Source organism: Chiloscyllium plagiosum, unplaced genomic scaffold (genome assembly GCF_037043375.1).
Source record: "Chiloscyllium plagiosum isolate Xiang-an unplaced genomic scaffold, Cpla_swu_hap1 HiC_scaffold_21, whole genome shotgun sequence".
NCBI lineage: Eukaryota > Metazoa > Chordata > Chondrichthyes > Orectolobiformes > Hemiscylliidae > Chiloscyllium > Chiloscyllium plagiosum.
Window position 1 is genome coordinate 31752003 of NW_028270159.1, and position 17996 is coordinate 31769998.

The following is a 17996-nucleotide window of genomic DNA, read 5'->3' on the forward strand; positions in this document are numbered from 1 at the left end:
TTTTCCTTTCTCCAAAATTTTACTGTGGGCTTGCTTAACTCATTAACTTTATGGTTGTAAGAGGAAAAGTTAAACTGAATAGCACCCTGGAGCAACTCAGTGAAAAACAGGAGTGGATGCTTTGAAGTATTTTTATTGGCTTGTAGTAGACTAGTGTTGTGTTTTCAATTATTTGAAACAGTCTGTGCAGCAAGGCTACGCGTTAGGTTATGCAATCCAGTTCTGTGAATCGTTCTGCTGATAGATCCAAAGAACATTTCATTTGATTCATTGAATTGTTGGCATTTAAACGAATAAGTTGTCAACTGCACATTGCCAATGGCTTTGATAAGTGTTTAGCTTATTTATCAACATAATCCTAAACAATCTCATGGGTGCAAACACTTTTTAAACTACTCCAAGCATTGTCACAATGAAGCTGACATCTAATTTAACATAATGGAGAATTCTATAAGCCCTTCCATTTAAACACTTCTTAGTTACCTTGGTGTTGTAAGGCATGATTGCTGGTATATATTGTTGGTGACTTTGATAAAATACAGCTTTTTAAAAGTTTATACAAATTACACATTTTAAAAGTACATTGGAACAGATCAGAGTAGATTAATATTGTTCTATGTGGGTGTATTGTATAATGGTGTTAACTACAAACTGCAGGAACAAATAACAAGGCAACATTATTACATGGCATGGATATAACCTTCAGGATGTTATTCCAGTCCTGGACTAATGACACTCCAGAGAATGGTGCTGTTTCAAACTCTGTGAAATTAACACAGCACTTAATACCAATGTACTGACACTATACCATGAGTTATTGCCTCCAGACAATTAAACCAACAAACTAATTCACTGCTGAAAATAACTGTTCGCAAGGTTGGAAAGATACCACATTGGTTTTGGAGAAAGTCGAAATGAGGATAATGTAAATTGTGGCATCAGATCTTCCAACTATTGCAATTTGATGCACATTTTCCTCAGGGTATCCATCTATGTTGTCTCATCAAAGTTTAAATTCTTAAATAGTAAAAATACCAACAAATTGCAGCCCCAGCTTTTAAGAAAATTGTGTGCAGTTTTTGAATACTTTACTAACTTGGTGTTGTTCTTAATGATAAAATGATAATGACAAATGGCTGTAATTATTATTAATAAATGGGACCAAGTTGAGCTTTCATGAAATCTTTGATTTTATATAATCTTTGACTGTAATTTTTCAGCCTCTCTGTGGAGCTGTAATTAGATATTCACAGAGGCAGAAAGATACATTTTGTAGACCTAAAGTTATTTGAATAGAATTCTAAATTTTGGTGGTCTTTTTGTTTCTTTCCTATTTGTTATGATTTTGCTAAACCTATTAAATCATACTTCTTTTATCTACTTTTTTGAGTACCACTGTAGCATTAAATTAGACTGAAATAAAAATCTAAATTTAACTTATCAGGAGGCACAATGATGATGAGTTTTTGTTGGCAGTGAGTGAAGGAATGGAAAAGAAGAAAGTGAAGATAAAGCCATCATATTGAGTTTATTCAAGGCTGCGTTAGATAGATTTTTGATAAACAAAGGAATCAAGTGTATTAAAGAGCAGACAAGAAAGTGTAGTTGAGGACAAAACCAGATCAGCCGTGATCTTTTTGAATGACAGGGCAGGCTTGAAGGGCTAAATGAGTTTCTCCAGCTCTTTTTCTGTATGTTCCAGGTCAACTGTAATATTGATTTTTACCAGCAAAACTAATACCAAATCCAAACTACTGACTGTGTAAAATGCTGATTATGGTAATTATGCCAAAGTATGAACTAGGAGCTGGCAACGGCCACTCAGCCCTTCATGTCTGTTCCACCACTCAATAAGACACGTTTGATCGGATTACTCAACATTGTCACCTCATCCTGATAACCTTCCAGATGCCTTGTTTTTCAAGAATCTATCTACCTCTGCCTTAAAAACATTTGGAGGGCAGAATCTTATTGGGATTTGAGTGATGTGGGTTATGGTGAGATGTGTGGCAGAATTTGACAGTGTGTGTGTCAAGGCCTTTTTCAATGTCAAGATCATTATGATTTGCAAGCAGTATGATGAGATTTTCGCTAAGTGCCAGCAAGATACAAATTGAAACTCATAATTGATTCTTAAATGCCTTGTTAATAGACTAACTCCTCATCTCATTAATTCTATCTGACCAACATCTCAGGATATGCTCCATAGGTAGTGGCTGCCAGCACCACACCTACCCCTGTCCATGCAACTTGGACAGGTACCAGTCTCACTACACCCTCATTGCATATCATTGACCTACTTACAATACACCAGCACTATTTATTGGAATGTTGTTGCCAGGATACTGTCTGTACAAGGACAGACACCTAACTCATAGGTTCAACCAGAATGTATTCAGTTGTTCCTTCCTTGCTGTCTTAGTGCTCTCTTACTTTGTGCCTCACTGCATCCCAGCTGTGCCTTGCCTTTTGGAACTCTGTTCCTTCAGCCAGAGTTTAAGTGCTCATAGCACTCTTATTTTGCCTTTGCCTTTTGGTTCAGACATAATGCTTAGAAGCTTATCATGGTTGTCAGCAGTGATCTGTCAAGGGGTGGACTTTTGCTTTACAACATTTTGTTACTTTCATGTCACACTTGCTGTACGTGCTAGTAGTGCCTAGGGCAAACTTGCTTCAACATCTCAAATTCTAAGGAGACTAGTCCTCAGGGAGAGGACAAGGGAGACAGACATCACCCGAGGGATTTGCACAGTAAGCCAAGGTCATCGTTTGTTCTTAGTCCAGGTTTCTAGTCACTCATCACTTGAGGCTATGCATCCAAATCATTCAGGAAGGTGGGCCATGGCCAATCCTGGGCACCAGATCAATGAAAGTCAAAATAATTTATAAAGGGTACTGTTGTGGGAAGCACATTGTTGGGGAGTCAATTGTTGAGACAGGAGACAGCAGCAGGAATGCAGAAGAGGTAATAATTGTGAAGAATGAAAACTCAACATAAAATTGGGGGAGATGACAGCACACTGGAGGAGAGGGATTACAGTGGGAGAGGGTTATCAATGGTCACAAATACCCTGGCCTTTGGAGAGGGGGGGGGGGGAAATACCGTCTAACTTGATGATTGGCATGAGAAAGCTATGGGATCAGGGCTGAAGGAGTAAGATTGGGAGAGGAAGTAGTCATTTAGAGAGGTATGTGGGAATATGTGGAAGCTCAGTACTGATGGGTTCAACAGGAAGTGCAAAGAAAACAGGCCCAACGAGGTTCAGAGGGGGCCCTTGATTACCAGACAGAGTTGCAACTCACTGTGCCAGTCATCACCTTCACTGTCTTCCATCTACTTGTGAATTGTAAGTTTTATTGGACCCACCAATGTATCAAGGCTGTTACTGATACAATTTGTGCCAGATTATATCATTCATCTTGATTGCCCATGATGAAATTGGTGCTGCAGCCTGGACAGTAGGCTTTGTCCCCTGATGCAGAGAATGACAGACTGTATCCACATTGCATTCAGCAGGCTATATAAAACACAGCTGACTTAATTAACAATGAAGGTTCTATTCCATCAATATTGAAGTCATCTGTGATGATAAGTATCTGTGATGGATATCTGTGTCAGGTACCCCGGGAGCTACCATGATGCTTAAATCCTGGAGAACTCTTATGGTTCCCCTTTGTTTCAAGACCTGATGCTTTACAAGGTTGGTTACTGGGAGACAAGGGGTACTTTCTGTAACTGTGGCTGATGGCTGTGTTATGTAACCGCCTGACTGAGACCGAGTGTAAATGTAATGCAGCCCATTCTTCGACCAGAGCTATCCATTTGGGTGGCATGGTGGCTCAGTGGTTAGCACTACTCCGTCACAGTGCTAGAAACCCAGGTTTGATTTCATCCTTGGGCAACTGTCTGTGTGGAATTTGCACCTTCTCTCTGTCTGTGTGGGTTTCCTCTGGGTGCTCTGGTGTCCTCCCATAGTCCAAAGATGTGTAGGTTCGGTGGATTAACCATGGGAAATGTAGGGTTACAGAAATAGGGTAAGGGATTGGGTCTGAGTGGCATGCTTTTCACAGGGTTAGTATGGACTTGATGGGCTGAATGGATTGCTTTCATACTGTTGGGATTCTATGATTCTATGATTTAAAATTATAACATGAAACAACGTCTAAAGTATATATACATTTCTTACCAGACTGTGAATAAAAAAAAACTGAATGAGGGGCAAAGGTTCAATAAAGTAGATTTCTAAAATAAACAAGAAATGTCAAGTGAACTTCAAAGGGCATGGAATGTACTGAAGCAAAAGTGAATAAAAAGGTATATATTTATAATGATTATGCAACTTGATGGACATGAAATTGAGCTGAACACCATATTAAATAGAGTTTGTTCTGCTGTGCGTTTTTGCAAGTCTGAGCTTGCCTTTAGATTTAACTGTATACTTACACTTTCATGTATATCATGTGATTTTGATGCACCTTACTGCTTAGCGCAGCTCTCTTGCAAAATAACAGCTTTTCAGTAAGAACCAACTATATAATTAGTCAGTAATGAAAGAGAAGGACGGCACCTATTAAACTTTTACCATGTTAATGATTTATCACATAGCAAAAGATCACTCGTGTGTTCACCACATCCACGTAATTGGGCCTTTGTGTTTGTTGGTGCCAATAATCATGTAAGTTGTGTGTATATATATTTATATAGACATGAAATCTCTGATAGTCACTCCATAATGTTATCTTGGAGATATGCAGAGGGCCCATAAACCACATAAAACAGTCAAGAAATGCAGGGGATACATAACTTCCAAACACCATTCTCAGGAATATTCCAGAGTCAGGCAATTTTTGCAGCCATTAGTTACAGCTACAGTACTGGACTTTTTATCTTTTCAAAAACGTTTCTCAGCAAGAGTGTTTTTTAAAAATATTTTCTATATTGTATTAGCGATTACTTTTTAAATGAATACCATTGGATCAGCAAGTAACACCCTTTGCAACCATGGACAGTTTTTTCAATTAGCAAATAAAGGTTTGAACTGAATGAACATCAAGTCAGTTTTACCCAGTTGTTCAATGTACTATATAGTAGAGAATTGATGGAAAGTATTGAAATTTACTAGCTATTCTATTTTGAATAAAAAGTAATGCTTATTGAATGACCCTGCCATGCAATAAATCAACAAAACACTTCAGGCATCGCTTTATGAAAGTGTTTTATTTTTAGCTATTGGAATCTTTAGTAGGAGCTATTACTAATCACCGATAACACTGACTCAAAGTCGGGACTATGATAGCTATACTAAGTGAGCTTTGCCATTCTTTCTCATTTAAAATTTTCTTTATATTTTGGGAAGACACTAGTATTGAAATTTAATGCACTTTACAAAGAAGCTGAGCTTGTTAAATTCATGTTAAATTCATCATTGTATCTTTAAAATTTATGGGAGAAATATCCCGTAAATCATTTGGATAATCAATCAATGCTCGGCGTACAGTGCATCTCCATACTTTCAACATAAGCATGTAATCTGCGATTGAACATGTCATAAACTTATGCACAATTTACAACCAGGTCAAGAGAGGGAGTCCGCACTTATCTTTTTAACCCATTCTCAGCTAGTTGAAACAAATACTTTTAATTTGGTTTTTAACTTCAGCTATCACACTTCAATTAAAACATTGTTCACTAGAAAATGATAGAGCCGTATACCAAGAGTTTTCCGAGTGAAAGAATGAGATATTTTGTGACCTACCAACTCCCAGAGAACACATCATGCATACACACAAACATAGGTAATAAGTTTAAATGGACAGCGTTTGGCACAGGTCAGAAAAAGTTAGGCTACATTATTTAAAATCCATAGATTCCTTGAGGTGTTGAATCCTGAGATCACAGCAGCTCAGTGTTTAACTTGTATGTTCAATAACCGCAGAATCTGTGGGTACACTCATATTATTAAGTGTTTTCCAACTTACTTCTCACCAGGTTCGGTATTCTAAGGTGATGAGAGAAACAGGCAGAAAGAAGGAGTAGTTGTCACAAATTCATTTCTTTCTTCTCTCTGCTGCAGTGCTCTAAAGCAGCTGTTGAAATATAGTTCACTATATATTCTGGAATCTTGCTCCATCATCTCTCTGGGGCTGGGTAACTGGCCAGTGAGATTTTCACCTCCCATCCAGTGAAATTACTATTCAAGTGTGAATGAAGCAGGAAATGCGAATTCCTTGTCACTGGCCCAGTTGCCCAGATTCAATGTCTTTAGATAAAATAGTAATCTCAATGCAGATGGTTTTGTTTATTGCACATGAGTCTCAAAGCCTGTCTTAGTCTATGATCAGGTGACCACTGCAGTCATTTTAAATCCATGTTTCTTCTTTTCAAATTTCATTTTAATCCATGAAAGATCCCAGGTGAAACAATCAGATGGTAAAATTCAACAGCAACAAAAACAGAAATTGCTGGAAAGGCTCAGCGGGGCTGGCAGCATCTGTTGAGAGAAATGAGAGATAACATTTCGGGTTGAGTGACTCTTCCTCAGACACATTAACTTGCTTTCTCTTCACAGATGCTGCCAGACCTGCTGAGCTTTTCCAGCAGTTTCTGTTTTTGTTTCTGATTTACAACATCCACAGTTCTTTCTATTTTAAAATTCAATAGTCCATGTTTACTGCTATCATAATACCATGTAAATTTAAAATTATAGTGAGTGATTGCTATATAGCATTCTCCAAACTGCTTTCTTAAATTTGATTGAGGTGGCTAGAGTCTATAGAAAGTTAAGTCACTCAGCCGTTGTACAGACAGAAATGATAGACCATTTGAAAATAATTGGGTATTATATCATTTTCATAGCAAATCTTGGACTCAGTTTACTTACAGCACACCAAAACTGTTAACTTTTTTGCTGAATGTTGTTTAATATGAATTTAAATTAGGTAGAGACTAAGCAATAGATTTAAAACACCATGCCAAGTTATGTTGAAGCCACTATTATGCATTTTCCATTGGATCAATCATTTCCTCATGACTGACCTGATTTCTCAATGTTTCCTTTTTCCAACAGCACTGGAAAATGCCATTGCAAAGAAGGGGTGACTGGCCTGAAATGTAGCCAGTGTCAAACCTTACATTACAAGTTCAGCAAAGCTGGATGCAGACCCTGTGAATGTAGCAACCGCTCAACAACATGTGACCATATAACTGGTAAGCACTCTGGAATTCTCCACCGTTAATGGCATCTTGATGGCTAGATATGATGAGATTTACTGTTCCCAGAAAACACTATCTGTTATCCAAGTATGACATTATTGTTCTGAACCATTTTGGCAGCTGATGCATTTTGTGTGACATTATTGGTTAAAAAAAGAAAACTTAAACAATTGTACAGGTGCTGACCTTTCTCCCCTTATAATACTGTCAGAGACCATGCAAAGGAATCAAATACTGACTGCCTCAGAATGGAAATCTATTTGGATACACCAAATGTTCAGAAAATCTTTGAGCAAATACAAGGATAATGGATGAGACACCCCGTGGCATCATTGTAGCACAGTACTTTGCAAGTGTAAACATAAAATAAGTAAAACAATACCGTTTTATTACAATTTTGAAATGTCATTTGGATATACAGAACTTAAGTAGTGTCAAAATAACATACACTTTGGCAAAGTGTTTTGAGAGCTTTTGTCTTTCATACTTCAGGACAACTTGCAAGAATATCAGTTCAAGGAGGAAACCAACACTTATACTGTATAAGAGGAGAGCACCGATTGGTTGCCAATTGAACTCCAATTGGTAGAGGTGTTGCCACAGAGAATGCCACCAATAATTCTGATTGACAGTTAGTTACAGGCTTTGCTTAAATGTAAATCAGGCAGGTTGACACTGATTGGTCAAGGCATTGCCCTGAGAACTGAATCAGCAAATGGCTATCACCTATAATGTTGAGTTAAAACAGGCACAGGACAAGTACCTGTTAATTCTGTCTGTAAAGACAGTCATTCGTACAGGTGTCTGCATTATAGCACTATATCATGGCAATCTAGACCCACCACCATTGTGTGAACTGCATTTGTTGAACATATGACCTCATCAACTTGTACAGTTGAGTTCAATTTCAATGACACTATGTACACCCTAATAGATGGGAATTGCCATGGGATCCCCACCAGAGCTGAAAATGTGTTGCTGGAAAAGTGCAGCAGGTCAGGCAGCATCCAAGGAACAGGAGAATCGACGTTTCGGGCATAAGCCCTTCTTCAAGCTTCTGCCCGAAACGTCGATTCTCCTGTTCCTTGGATGCTGCCTGACCTGCTGCGCTTTTCCAGCAACACATTTTCAGCTCTGATCGCCAGCATCTGCAACCCTCACTTTCTCCTCGAAGATCCCCACCAGACCCAACTCTTGTAAATATCTTTATTGGATTCCATAAGAAATGTGTCATGAACAGAAAGACTTCTAACCCTCTGCCTCTTGCATATTTCTAATCTGTAAATTCATATTGGGCAAGGCAGCATCCTTATGGTAATAGACTAGTGTTCCAGAACCCCAGGCTAATATTCTGGTCTCATGAGTTCTACTGTGGCAGTTGTTGAAATTTGAACTCAATTGCAAAAAAAATCTGGAGTTAAGAACTAGCCTAATAGCTACCCTGTAGCCAATGTTGGTTACCATAACAGTCCATCTGGTTCACTAGGGTCTTTTAGGGAAGGAAATCTATCATACTTACCTGGTCTGGCTGATAGGTGACCCCTGACTCAACATTGTAGTTCACGTAACTGTCTAGTGAAATAGCCTTAGGATGTCACTCAGATCACAGGCAATTAAGGATGTAAGAATTTCCTTGTTTCTCACAATGGGCTTCATTCTGTGCTCAAATTCACCTTTGAAATATAGCAGTCAAACGAGATTCCTTTCCCTGATGCACCAATTCAGAAATTGACTGGGAGTTCTCCCCATCAGCCTACTGCAAATCTATCTTTACTGGTCAATGCATGCGTTAGGATTCCTTATCGGCAACCTCATTAATAGACCGAGGCATAACAGTGCCTTTCTATGGGCAAAATGATCAGAGAATTTCTTCCTATATATATAATGCAAATTCATGACTATTCCTAAAGCACTCAATATTTATCCTGAAAAATGTCCAGTCTCCCTCAAAATAAGATATCTCAAAGACTTGAGCAACAGTTGAAGCTAGCTATTTCATGTTGCTTCTGTGCAATAGCAACACAAGTGGTGTTTACCATCAAGGATTCTGCCATCAAGCCAAAAATACATTCTAGCTATCACCAAAATGAGTAATGCAGTATAAGAATTTCAGTGCTGTTTTGATGTTGGGTATCTAGGTGGTACATTCTAGACACTGGCAGGTGGTATCAAACAGCCTATTCCTTCTGCCAATAGCAACAAGCAAAGTACTGACTGAACCCAACCAGTCTGCGCTTACAACTCTTGCAACACAGAGTCCAACATGTTTTCTGCAATTGGACAACATTTACTGGACAATCCTGAATGTGCGAGGAATTATACTGACACTAATTTAGGACTGTAAGTTGGGCTCACAGTCTGGTGCTCAACCATGCACTGGACACTTTGCATATTAACATACAGGACCCTATTCTGTGCAGACAGAATGAATATGTACACAGACTGCACATGTTTCAACTCAACCCATTACATGATAGCTATTTGTCGATTTATTTCTCAGGGCAATGCCCTGACTAATGAGAGTCAAACAGCCTGGTTAAATATTTAAACAAAGCCTGACTGCTCATTGTTATTTGGCATTAATTGATAGATTATCTATGGCAATACCTCTACTAAACAGAATTGACTTGCGAACCAATTAGCTCTTTTTCTCTCATGCAGAAAAAGATATGGTTTTCCCTTGAGTTAGAACTCTTGCAAAATATCCCGGTTAATGCAAGACAAAAAGCTTCAACCAAATGTGTCTTTTTTCAGTCATCCTCAAATTCTTCACTACCAAATGACAAACTGTAATCTCATGGCCCAGTTTACCTCCACTCGTAACACTACTTCCAAGCCAAGGATCAATCCTGTTTTAATGAAGAGAGCAGGAGAACATGGCAGGGGCAGTACCAGGCATATCCAGAAAATGTTGACCCCTGGTGAAACCTCAACACAGGACTACTAGTGTGACAATCAACATAACCAGGTGCAATTGACTATGGATTCCAAACCAACAGATCTGATTTAAGCTCCACAGTCCTGGACAGTTAAACAATTCATTAGAGGAAAAGGAGGCTCCACAAATATCCCCATCCTTAATGATGGGGGAGCCCAGCTCATCAGTGCAAAAAGTATTTAAACAATCTTCAGCCAGTAATACTGAATTAATGAATGTCCTGGTCTCCTCCAGAGGTCCTTGGCATCACAGATGCTGATCTTCACCCAATTCGATTCACTCCATGTGATATCAAGGAGTCGTTGAAGGCATTAGATATTGCAAAGGCTATGGGCCCTAACAACACTCCTGTAATAGCACTGAAGACTAGTGCTCTTGAACTTTCTGCACATCTAGTCAAGCTATACCAATAAAGTAACAACACTGGCATCTCTTCAACAATGTGGAAAGTTGCCCAGGTTTGTGCTGTACGCAAGAAGCAGGACAGATTGATGGGATGGTAATTGGCCAAAATCAGTCGACTATGAATCATGAGTAAAGTGACAGAAAATGACATTGACACTGTTATCAAGCAGCATTTGCTCAGTGTTCAGTTTGGGTTCCGGCAAGTTCCTCTCCAAGCAGTTTAAAAAGGTAAAGTGGTCCATAAGACTGACAATCATTCACAAAAAGCAAAATACAAATGAATACCATGTATTTCCCTTTTTGGTTGATGAATTGATGAACTTTCTGTACTGTTAAATTGATCCTTTCATAACATGAAATGCAATTTAAGATAATTGCCAATTGAACCGGTAGCAAGTTGAAGAGAATTTTTAAACATTTGAATTTTTGGAAGTTTGAACATGGAAGTTAGGGTGGCACGGTGGCACAGTGGTTAGCACTGCTGCCTCACAGTGCCAGAGATCTGGGTTCAATTCCCGCCTCAGGTGACTGACTGTGTGGAGTTTTGCACATTGTCTTCATGGGTTTCCTCCGGATACTCCGGTTTCCTCCCACAGTCCAAAAATATGCATGTCAGGTGAATTGGCCATGCTAAATTGCCTGTAATGTTAGGTGAAGGGGTAAATGTAGGGGAATGGATTTGGGTGGGTTGCGCTTCGGCGGGTCGGTGTGGACTTGTTGGGTCGAAGGGCCTGTTTCCACACTGTAAGTAAGTAATCTAAACACACTGCTCCTAAATTTAGAGGAAGCATAACTTTAAAAGGGGAATTAAATAAATACTTGCAAGGGAATACTTTATAGACTTATGAAGGAATGTTGGGATGCATTGAATTAATCAGAAAGCTCTTTCAAAGAGGCCATATAGATACAATGGGTTGTATGGGTCCCTCCAATCTACACATCCACAATATTGTTTTGTAAGGGAAGCTAGTTTAGAAATCAGGCTCACTCTTAATTTCTGTGAATAATTCATGCCGTTGCTCAGGTGTACATCTGGAACAGACAGAAAATGAGAGTTCAGACTAATGTATTTACAGGCTGGTGAGCCTCATGTCAATGGGAAGCTGTTGGGAAAGATACCGAGAGACAGGATTTATTCACGTTTGGAAGCAAATGGACCTGTTAGCAACAGACAGTGTGGTTTTGTGTGGGGAAGGTCATGTCTCACCAATTGAGTTTTTTGAGAAGGTGATTGATGAGGGAAGGACAGTGGATGTTGTCTCTGTGGACTTTAGTAATTTACCTCATGGCAGGCTGGAATAGAAGATAGACTCTCATGAGATTCGGGTGTGCTGGCTAGATGAATACAAAACTGGCTTGGTCATAGATAACAGAGGGTTAGCAATGGAAGGGTGCTTTTCAGTATGGAGATCAGTAACTATTGGTATTCTGCAGGAATCAGTGTTGGGACCTTTATTATTTGTAATATATATGAATGGTCTGGAGGAAAGTGCAAGTGGTCTGATTAGTGATGACACCAAAATTGACAGAGTTGCAGATAATGAGGAGGATTGACAAAGTATACAGCAGGACAGAGATAGATTGCAGATTTTGGCAGAGAAATGGCAGTTGATGATGCAGCTGAAGATCATCAATGATAATTAGAGTCAGAGAGATTACAGCATGGAAACAGACCCTTTGGTCCAACTCATCTGTGCTGGCCAGATATCCTCAATAAATCTAGTCCCATTTGCCAGCATTTGGCCCATACCCCTCTAAACCATTCCTATTCATGTACCCATCCAGATGCCTTTTAAATATTGTAATTGTACAAGCCACCAAAACTTCCTCTGGCAGCTCATTCCATACACACACCACCCTCTGCCTAAAAAGCTGCCCCTTAGGTCCCTTTTAAATCTTTTCCTTCTCACCTCAAACCTATGCCCTCTAGTTTAGGACTCCCCCACCCCGGGGAAAGAGCTTTTCTATTTATGCTGTCCATGCCCCTCATGATTTTATTAAGCTCTGTAAGGTCACCCCTCAGCCTCTAACACTTCAGGGAAAATAGCCCTACCCTATTCAGCCTCTCACTATAGGTTAAACCCTCCAACCCTGGCAACATCCTTGCAAATCTTTGGTGAACCCTTTAAATTTTCACAACATCCTTCCTCTAGCAGGGAGAACAGAATGGAGGTTAATATGGACAAATGCAACATGATGCATTTTGGAAGTTAAATTCATGTGCGAATTATACAATAAAAGGCTGAACCTTTAAGAACATTGACATACAGAGGAATCTGTGCGCACAGTCCACAGGTCCCTGAAAGCAGCAACACAGGTTGATAAGATTGTCAAGAAGGCATAGAGCACGCTTGCCTTCAACAGCCAGGGCACTGAATATAAAAGTAGGCAAGTTATGTTATAGCTGTATAAAACTTTAGTTAGGCTGTATTTGGAACATTGCGTGCAGTTCTGATTGCCACATTACCAGAAGGACATGGATACTTTGTACTGGGTGCAGAGAAGTTTGACCAAGATGTTGCCTAGTCTGGAGGACTTTAGTTAGGAGGAGAGGTTGGATAAACTCGGATTGTTTTCACTGGAAAGATGGAGGGTGAGGGGCAACTTGATAGAGGTCTACAAAATTGTGAATGGCATAGATTTGGTGGGTAGTCAGAAGCTGTTTTCTCAGGGTGCAAAAGGTCAACTACAAGAGAACATAGGTTCAAGGTGAGAGGGAGAAAGTTTAGGGGAGAGGTGTAGGGAAGGTGGTGGGTTCCTGAAACACACTCCCAGTGGAGGTGGTCGAAGCAGGCACGTTAGCAATGTTTAAGATGTATCTTTATAGACACATGTACGGGAGGCAAACAAAGAGTTAGAAACCACGTATGGGCAATAAGAAGCAGATCTAAGTATGGATTAGGAATCAGTATGGATTAGAAACCAAAAGGCCTGTACTTGTACTGTATTGTATATTGTATGTACAAAACAAATTCAAATCCAGATTGCTATTGATAATGTCAGCTTAATTTCAGCTTTGGATCAATGCAGTTTGTGGAATTGCTTTGGACATGATATTTAGTTGTATCGAAATAGATAGATCTGGAATAAGCAACTCTTTTCTAACTAGCTGTCTGTCAATTTATTCAAAGTCCCTGACATTTGACGTTCAACTCTGCTTTCACTTTTAAACTGTCATTTAACCAGCACCTTGTAAAAAGCTGCTCAACTCCCAGAAACGGCTTAAAGTCAAATAAAGTTCACTGTACTGGCAGGAATCTGGCTGGATTTTTTTTAAAAAACCTCTTTAACAAATGGCTCATGCTTTCAAATTTCAATGAAGTCCTGTTTTGAATGGGGTAAATACAGAGCCCACAATTGAAAGTCATTGTGATGCATACTTTCAGAATGACTCTGGTGATGCAGAGACGCTCAATCAGAGTTGCAAACAAAGAACTGTTGGCAGCTGAAATACATGCAGAGGAGGGAGAGAGAGACAGAAATAAAGTATGATGACTTGAAATTGTCACTTGTCACTCTGTTTTAAGGACACCAGTTTTTCAGATAAGTGGCTCAACCATTCAAGAGGCTATTACAAATTCTTAAAGACAATTTTAGAGACAATTAAATCACTATGAAATTTCAGAGGACTCTTTCTCCCTGGAATATCATGACAACACCTTTTGCGCTTCTGAAATATTTCCTATGAACAATTGATGTAACTTTTGTATGGTTTTGAGGAGAAGACAAAATTTGTCAGTAAATGAATGTAATATTGTTTCATGATCTCAAAATGTAACCCATTTGACATTTGTATTTAATAATTATCACTACAATTTCTATAAAGTTCCTTGTTAAGGATATAGGAAAATCTAATTACATTGATCTTTGACCTTCAGATGCTTACGAAGGACTTAAGGTGACCAAACAAAATAAACTATTACTATTTTATACTAAACATGTGAGATTTTGCAAATATTCATTAAAGATATCTCTCTCTAATTCACCTCAACTCACTCCTCTAAATAAATCATTAGACTTATGTAAATTAGACGTAAGAATTTGAATGAACTTGGATACAGTTACCTGAGGTTAACAGTGACGAAGATGAAATGCAAATTTTGCTGAAGCTGTATCTTTTCAAACAAATGTGAGGGATGCCATCAAGTATATCTGGGTTTGTATGCCCTATATCTTCTCAGTTTTAATATCACTAACTGCTCTAATTGCAGACCTTGGGTCTCCTACAAACTACATATTTGGATGGGGATTGAGGCAATTTATTCTGTATATCAGCTACTGGCTGTTTTCATATATTGACTTATGATTCTCCTGTTTCAATATTCATTCTAACCATTCTATGTGACTCAGTTGGTAGCACTCCCTCTAGGCTAGATGGTTGTGGATTCAAATCCTACTCTAGGATTTGAGGATAAACATCAAGACTGACTCTCCACAATAGCACTGAGGGAGTGCTGATGAATTGTCCTTCTGTTGTGATGTCAAACTGAGACCCTGTGCCCTTGAAGTGAGGAGGAAACAATGCATATCATTCGTTTGTAGAGGAGTTATCCCTGTGTCATGGCCAACCTTCATCCCTCGATCACAATGCCATAAAAATCTCGTCAATATCACTTTGCTATTTGTCACATCTTGCAGTTGAATGCAAGCTATCTGCTATTTTTTCTAAATTGCTGACTGTGAACACACTTCAAACATTTTATTGCCTGTAAAATACTGAAAGAGATTTGGGACACTCTGTGCTTGTGCAGGATGCTATACAGTATACGTTTAACTGTTTCTATTTAGACTCGGGTGTTCCATCCAAATAAGTCAATTAAGTGATCAGTTAACAGTGTAAAATACTGCATCATAGCTTGCACATTTCTCAGTATGTTCAGATGAGATATTAAGCTCTTCTGTTGACTGAAGAACATCCTGTCCATCTTGATATTTACTGATGTCATCAAATCATTGAACAATATACCACAAAAGTAGGCCAGTTGGGCCATTGTGATTCTTGTAGCCTCTAGAAAGTACCTACTAATTAATCCAATTTTGTTGTTTTTTTCCCATAACCCTGCACTTACTCCCTGTCAGGTATTTATCCAATCATCTTTTGGAATTTATTATTTAATTTCCTTTCAATACAGTGATTTTCAAATTGTAACAGCTCACTCTTTTCTCAAACAAAATGACTTCTCATCCTAACTCTGTTTCTGATGTAAAGGTCAGACATACTAGGACAAAAACCAGAAAGTCCCTTAGCAATTTCAAATGTTAAGGCTACACTTGGTAATAGCATATGACATGTCTCAATCATTGTGAAATCTGGCGTCCTTAGCATACTTAGCACCTACAGATTCCCGTTGTGATTGCCCTAACAATTTGCACTGTGTGAAGTTTGTCATGGTCAAGCGATCTGGTCTGTAATGAAAGTTCAAGGATGCCACACATAGCCAGCAATGTTGTTGGTAACAGAGCTGATACTTCAAACTTGTGCCTTGCACATTTACTTAGTTGATACCAGAAACCCATTTTTTTTATACTCTTGACAGAAATTCATTCACATGTAAAGTTAACTAGTTCGTTTTACACAGATGCTGGATGAGCTGCTGAGTATTTTATTTTCCTTTCTTTTATAACTTTGCTGTTTTGTCAATTGCTTTTTTTCAAGCACAATATTATTTTTGTCTTTTTTTTTATTCAAAATTAATCTGATTTATTTTTTCTCTCTCTGCTTTCAATCAAGACTAATCTCTGACTCATCTTTTTGGCTCATTCATCATCTATTCACTTACATGTAGCATCAGTTTCATTCTGTGCTTCTTGATTAGCTCTGGATATTTTCTAGTGTGAGTATTTGTCTAAAAGGAAAGTCCTTGTTGTATCTTAATGCTCAAATACTTAATCTGATGTTCAGATCAGCTCAGAATGACTTCATCATAATGAATCCTTTTTTGTTTGGCACAAACTTATTTTGAAATTCCAGCAGTCTTTTCAAAAGTTTTCTATATTTTGTAAGGTTGAGCTGAAGTACTTGCATGTTCTAATAGTAGTAATCTTTTAATTCTACATTAAAACAAAGCTAACTGCAAAGGTACTTAGTTTTGTTTTAGGTTTAGATTTCTTTCAGTACAAAACACTGGCAGTTTTCTGAGTTTTTGTTTGGACAATATCACAGAACAGTAAATGTTACAATTATTCAAGTTACTCCTTAGGTCCATTGCTTAGTACAGGAGTACAATAACAGGCAAGGACAATGCATTAGTTCTTCTCAGGAGTTGTGGCAATTCTACAGAACAGCAAGTGGTCATAATTAATGTGGAGCACACACTGTTATCTGATGTTTATCTTATGCATGTTCGAAAGAGGAACAGATGTGGCGAGACCTCTTAGCTTTCCTTTGGGTTTTGAGTGCTGCCACTCACTGAAATTGAATGAAATTTCAACCATGTGACAGAAGTCTGCACTTAGGTAATTATATAAATGCATGAACTCCATATGGCTCAAAGAATCATCAGTTAGAAAGAATTTCCTGAGGACCTTCAACAATGCATGTCTTGATTAAATGTGCCTAAGTGTGCTGTGACACACAGTGGTACAGGCCTAGCTTTGGACTGTGATCACTCTCACACCACAACAAGGAAAGAATTCCTTTAGGCACTAGTACAATGTACAATATACAGGAAAGAAAGAGACCATTTATTCCAACAAGTTCATTGGGAAACTCGCCTGTGTAATAGAGGCCATGAAACTATCCTTGGTTGCTGTGAAAATCCCCATCTGGTTCATTATTATAGAATCATAGAGATGTACAGCACAGAAACAGACCACTCGGTCCAACTCATCCATGCCGACCAGATATCCAAACCCAATCTAGTCCCACCTGCCAGCACCCGGCCCATATCCTTTCAAACCCTTCCTATTCATATACCCATCCAGATGTCTTTTAAATGTTGCAATTATACTAGCTTCCACCACTTCCTCTGGCAGCTCATTCCATAAATGTACCACCCTCTGCATGAAAAAGTTGCCCTTTAGGTCCCTTTTATATCTTTCCCCTCTCACCCTAAAACTATGCCATCTAGGTCTGGACTTCCCCACCCCAGGTAAAAGATTTTGTCTATTTATCCTATCCATGCCCCTCATGATTTTGTAAACCTCTATAAAGTCATCCCTCAGCTCCCAACCCTCCAGGGAAAACAGCCTCCCTATAGCTCACATCCTCCAACCCTGGCAACAATCTTTTCTGAACCCTTCCAAGTTTCACAACATCATTCCGATAGAAAGGAGACCAGAATTGCACACAATATTCCAATGTCCTGTACAGCTGCAACACGATCTCCCAACTCCTGTACTCAATATTCTGACCAATAAATGAAAGCATACCAAACACCTTCTTCACTATCCTATCCACCTGTGACTCCATTTTCAAGGAGCTATGAACCTGCACTCCAA

General features: G+C 38.8%; 1 protein-coding gene across 1 annotated transcript in view; it reads left to right on the forward strand.

The window, feature by feature from the left end:
* The window catches only part of LOC122564795 (multiple epidermal growth factor-like domains protein 9), a 324564-nt gene that overhangs the window by 181114 nt on the left and 125454 nt on the right, over nt 1-17996 (forward strand). Inside the window, exon 3 of the mRNA XM_043720030.2 lies at nt 7068-7207. Coding sequence (XP_043575965.2) covers nt 7068-7207 — 140 coding nt within the window. The remainder of the gene's footprint in view (nt 1-7067; nt 7208-17996) is intronic.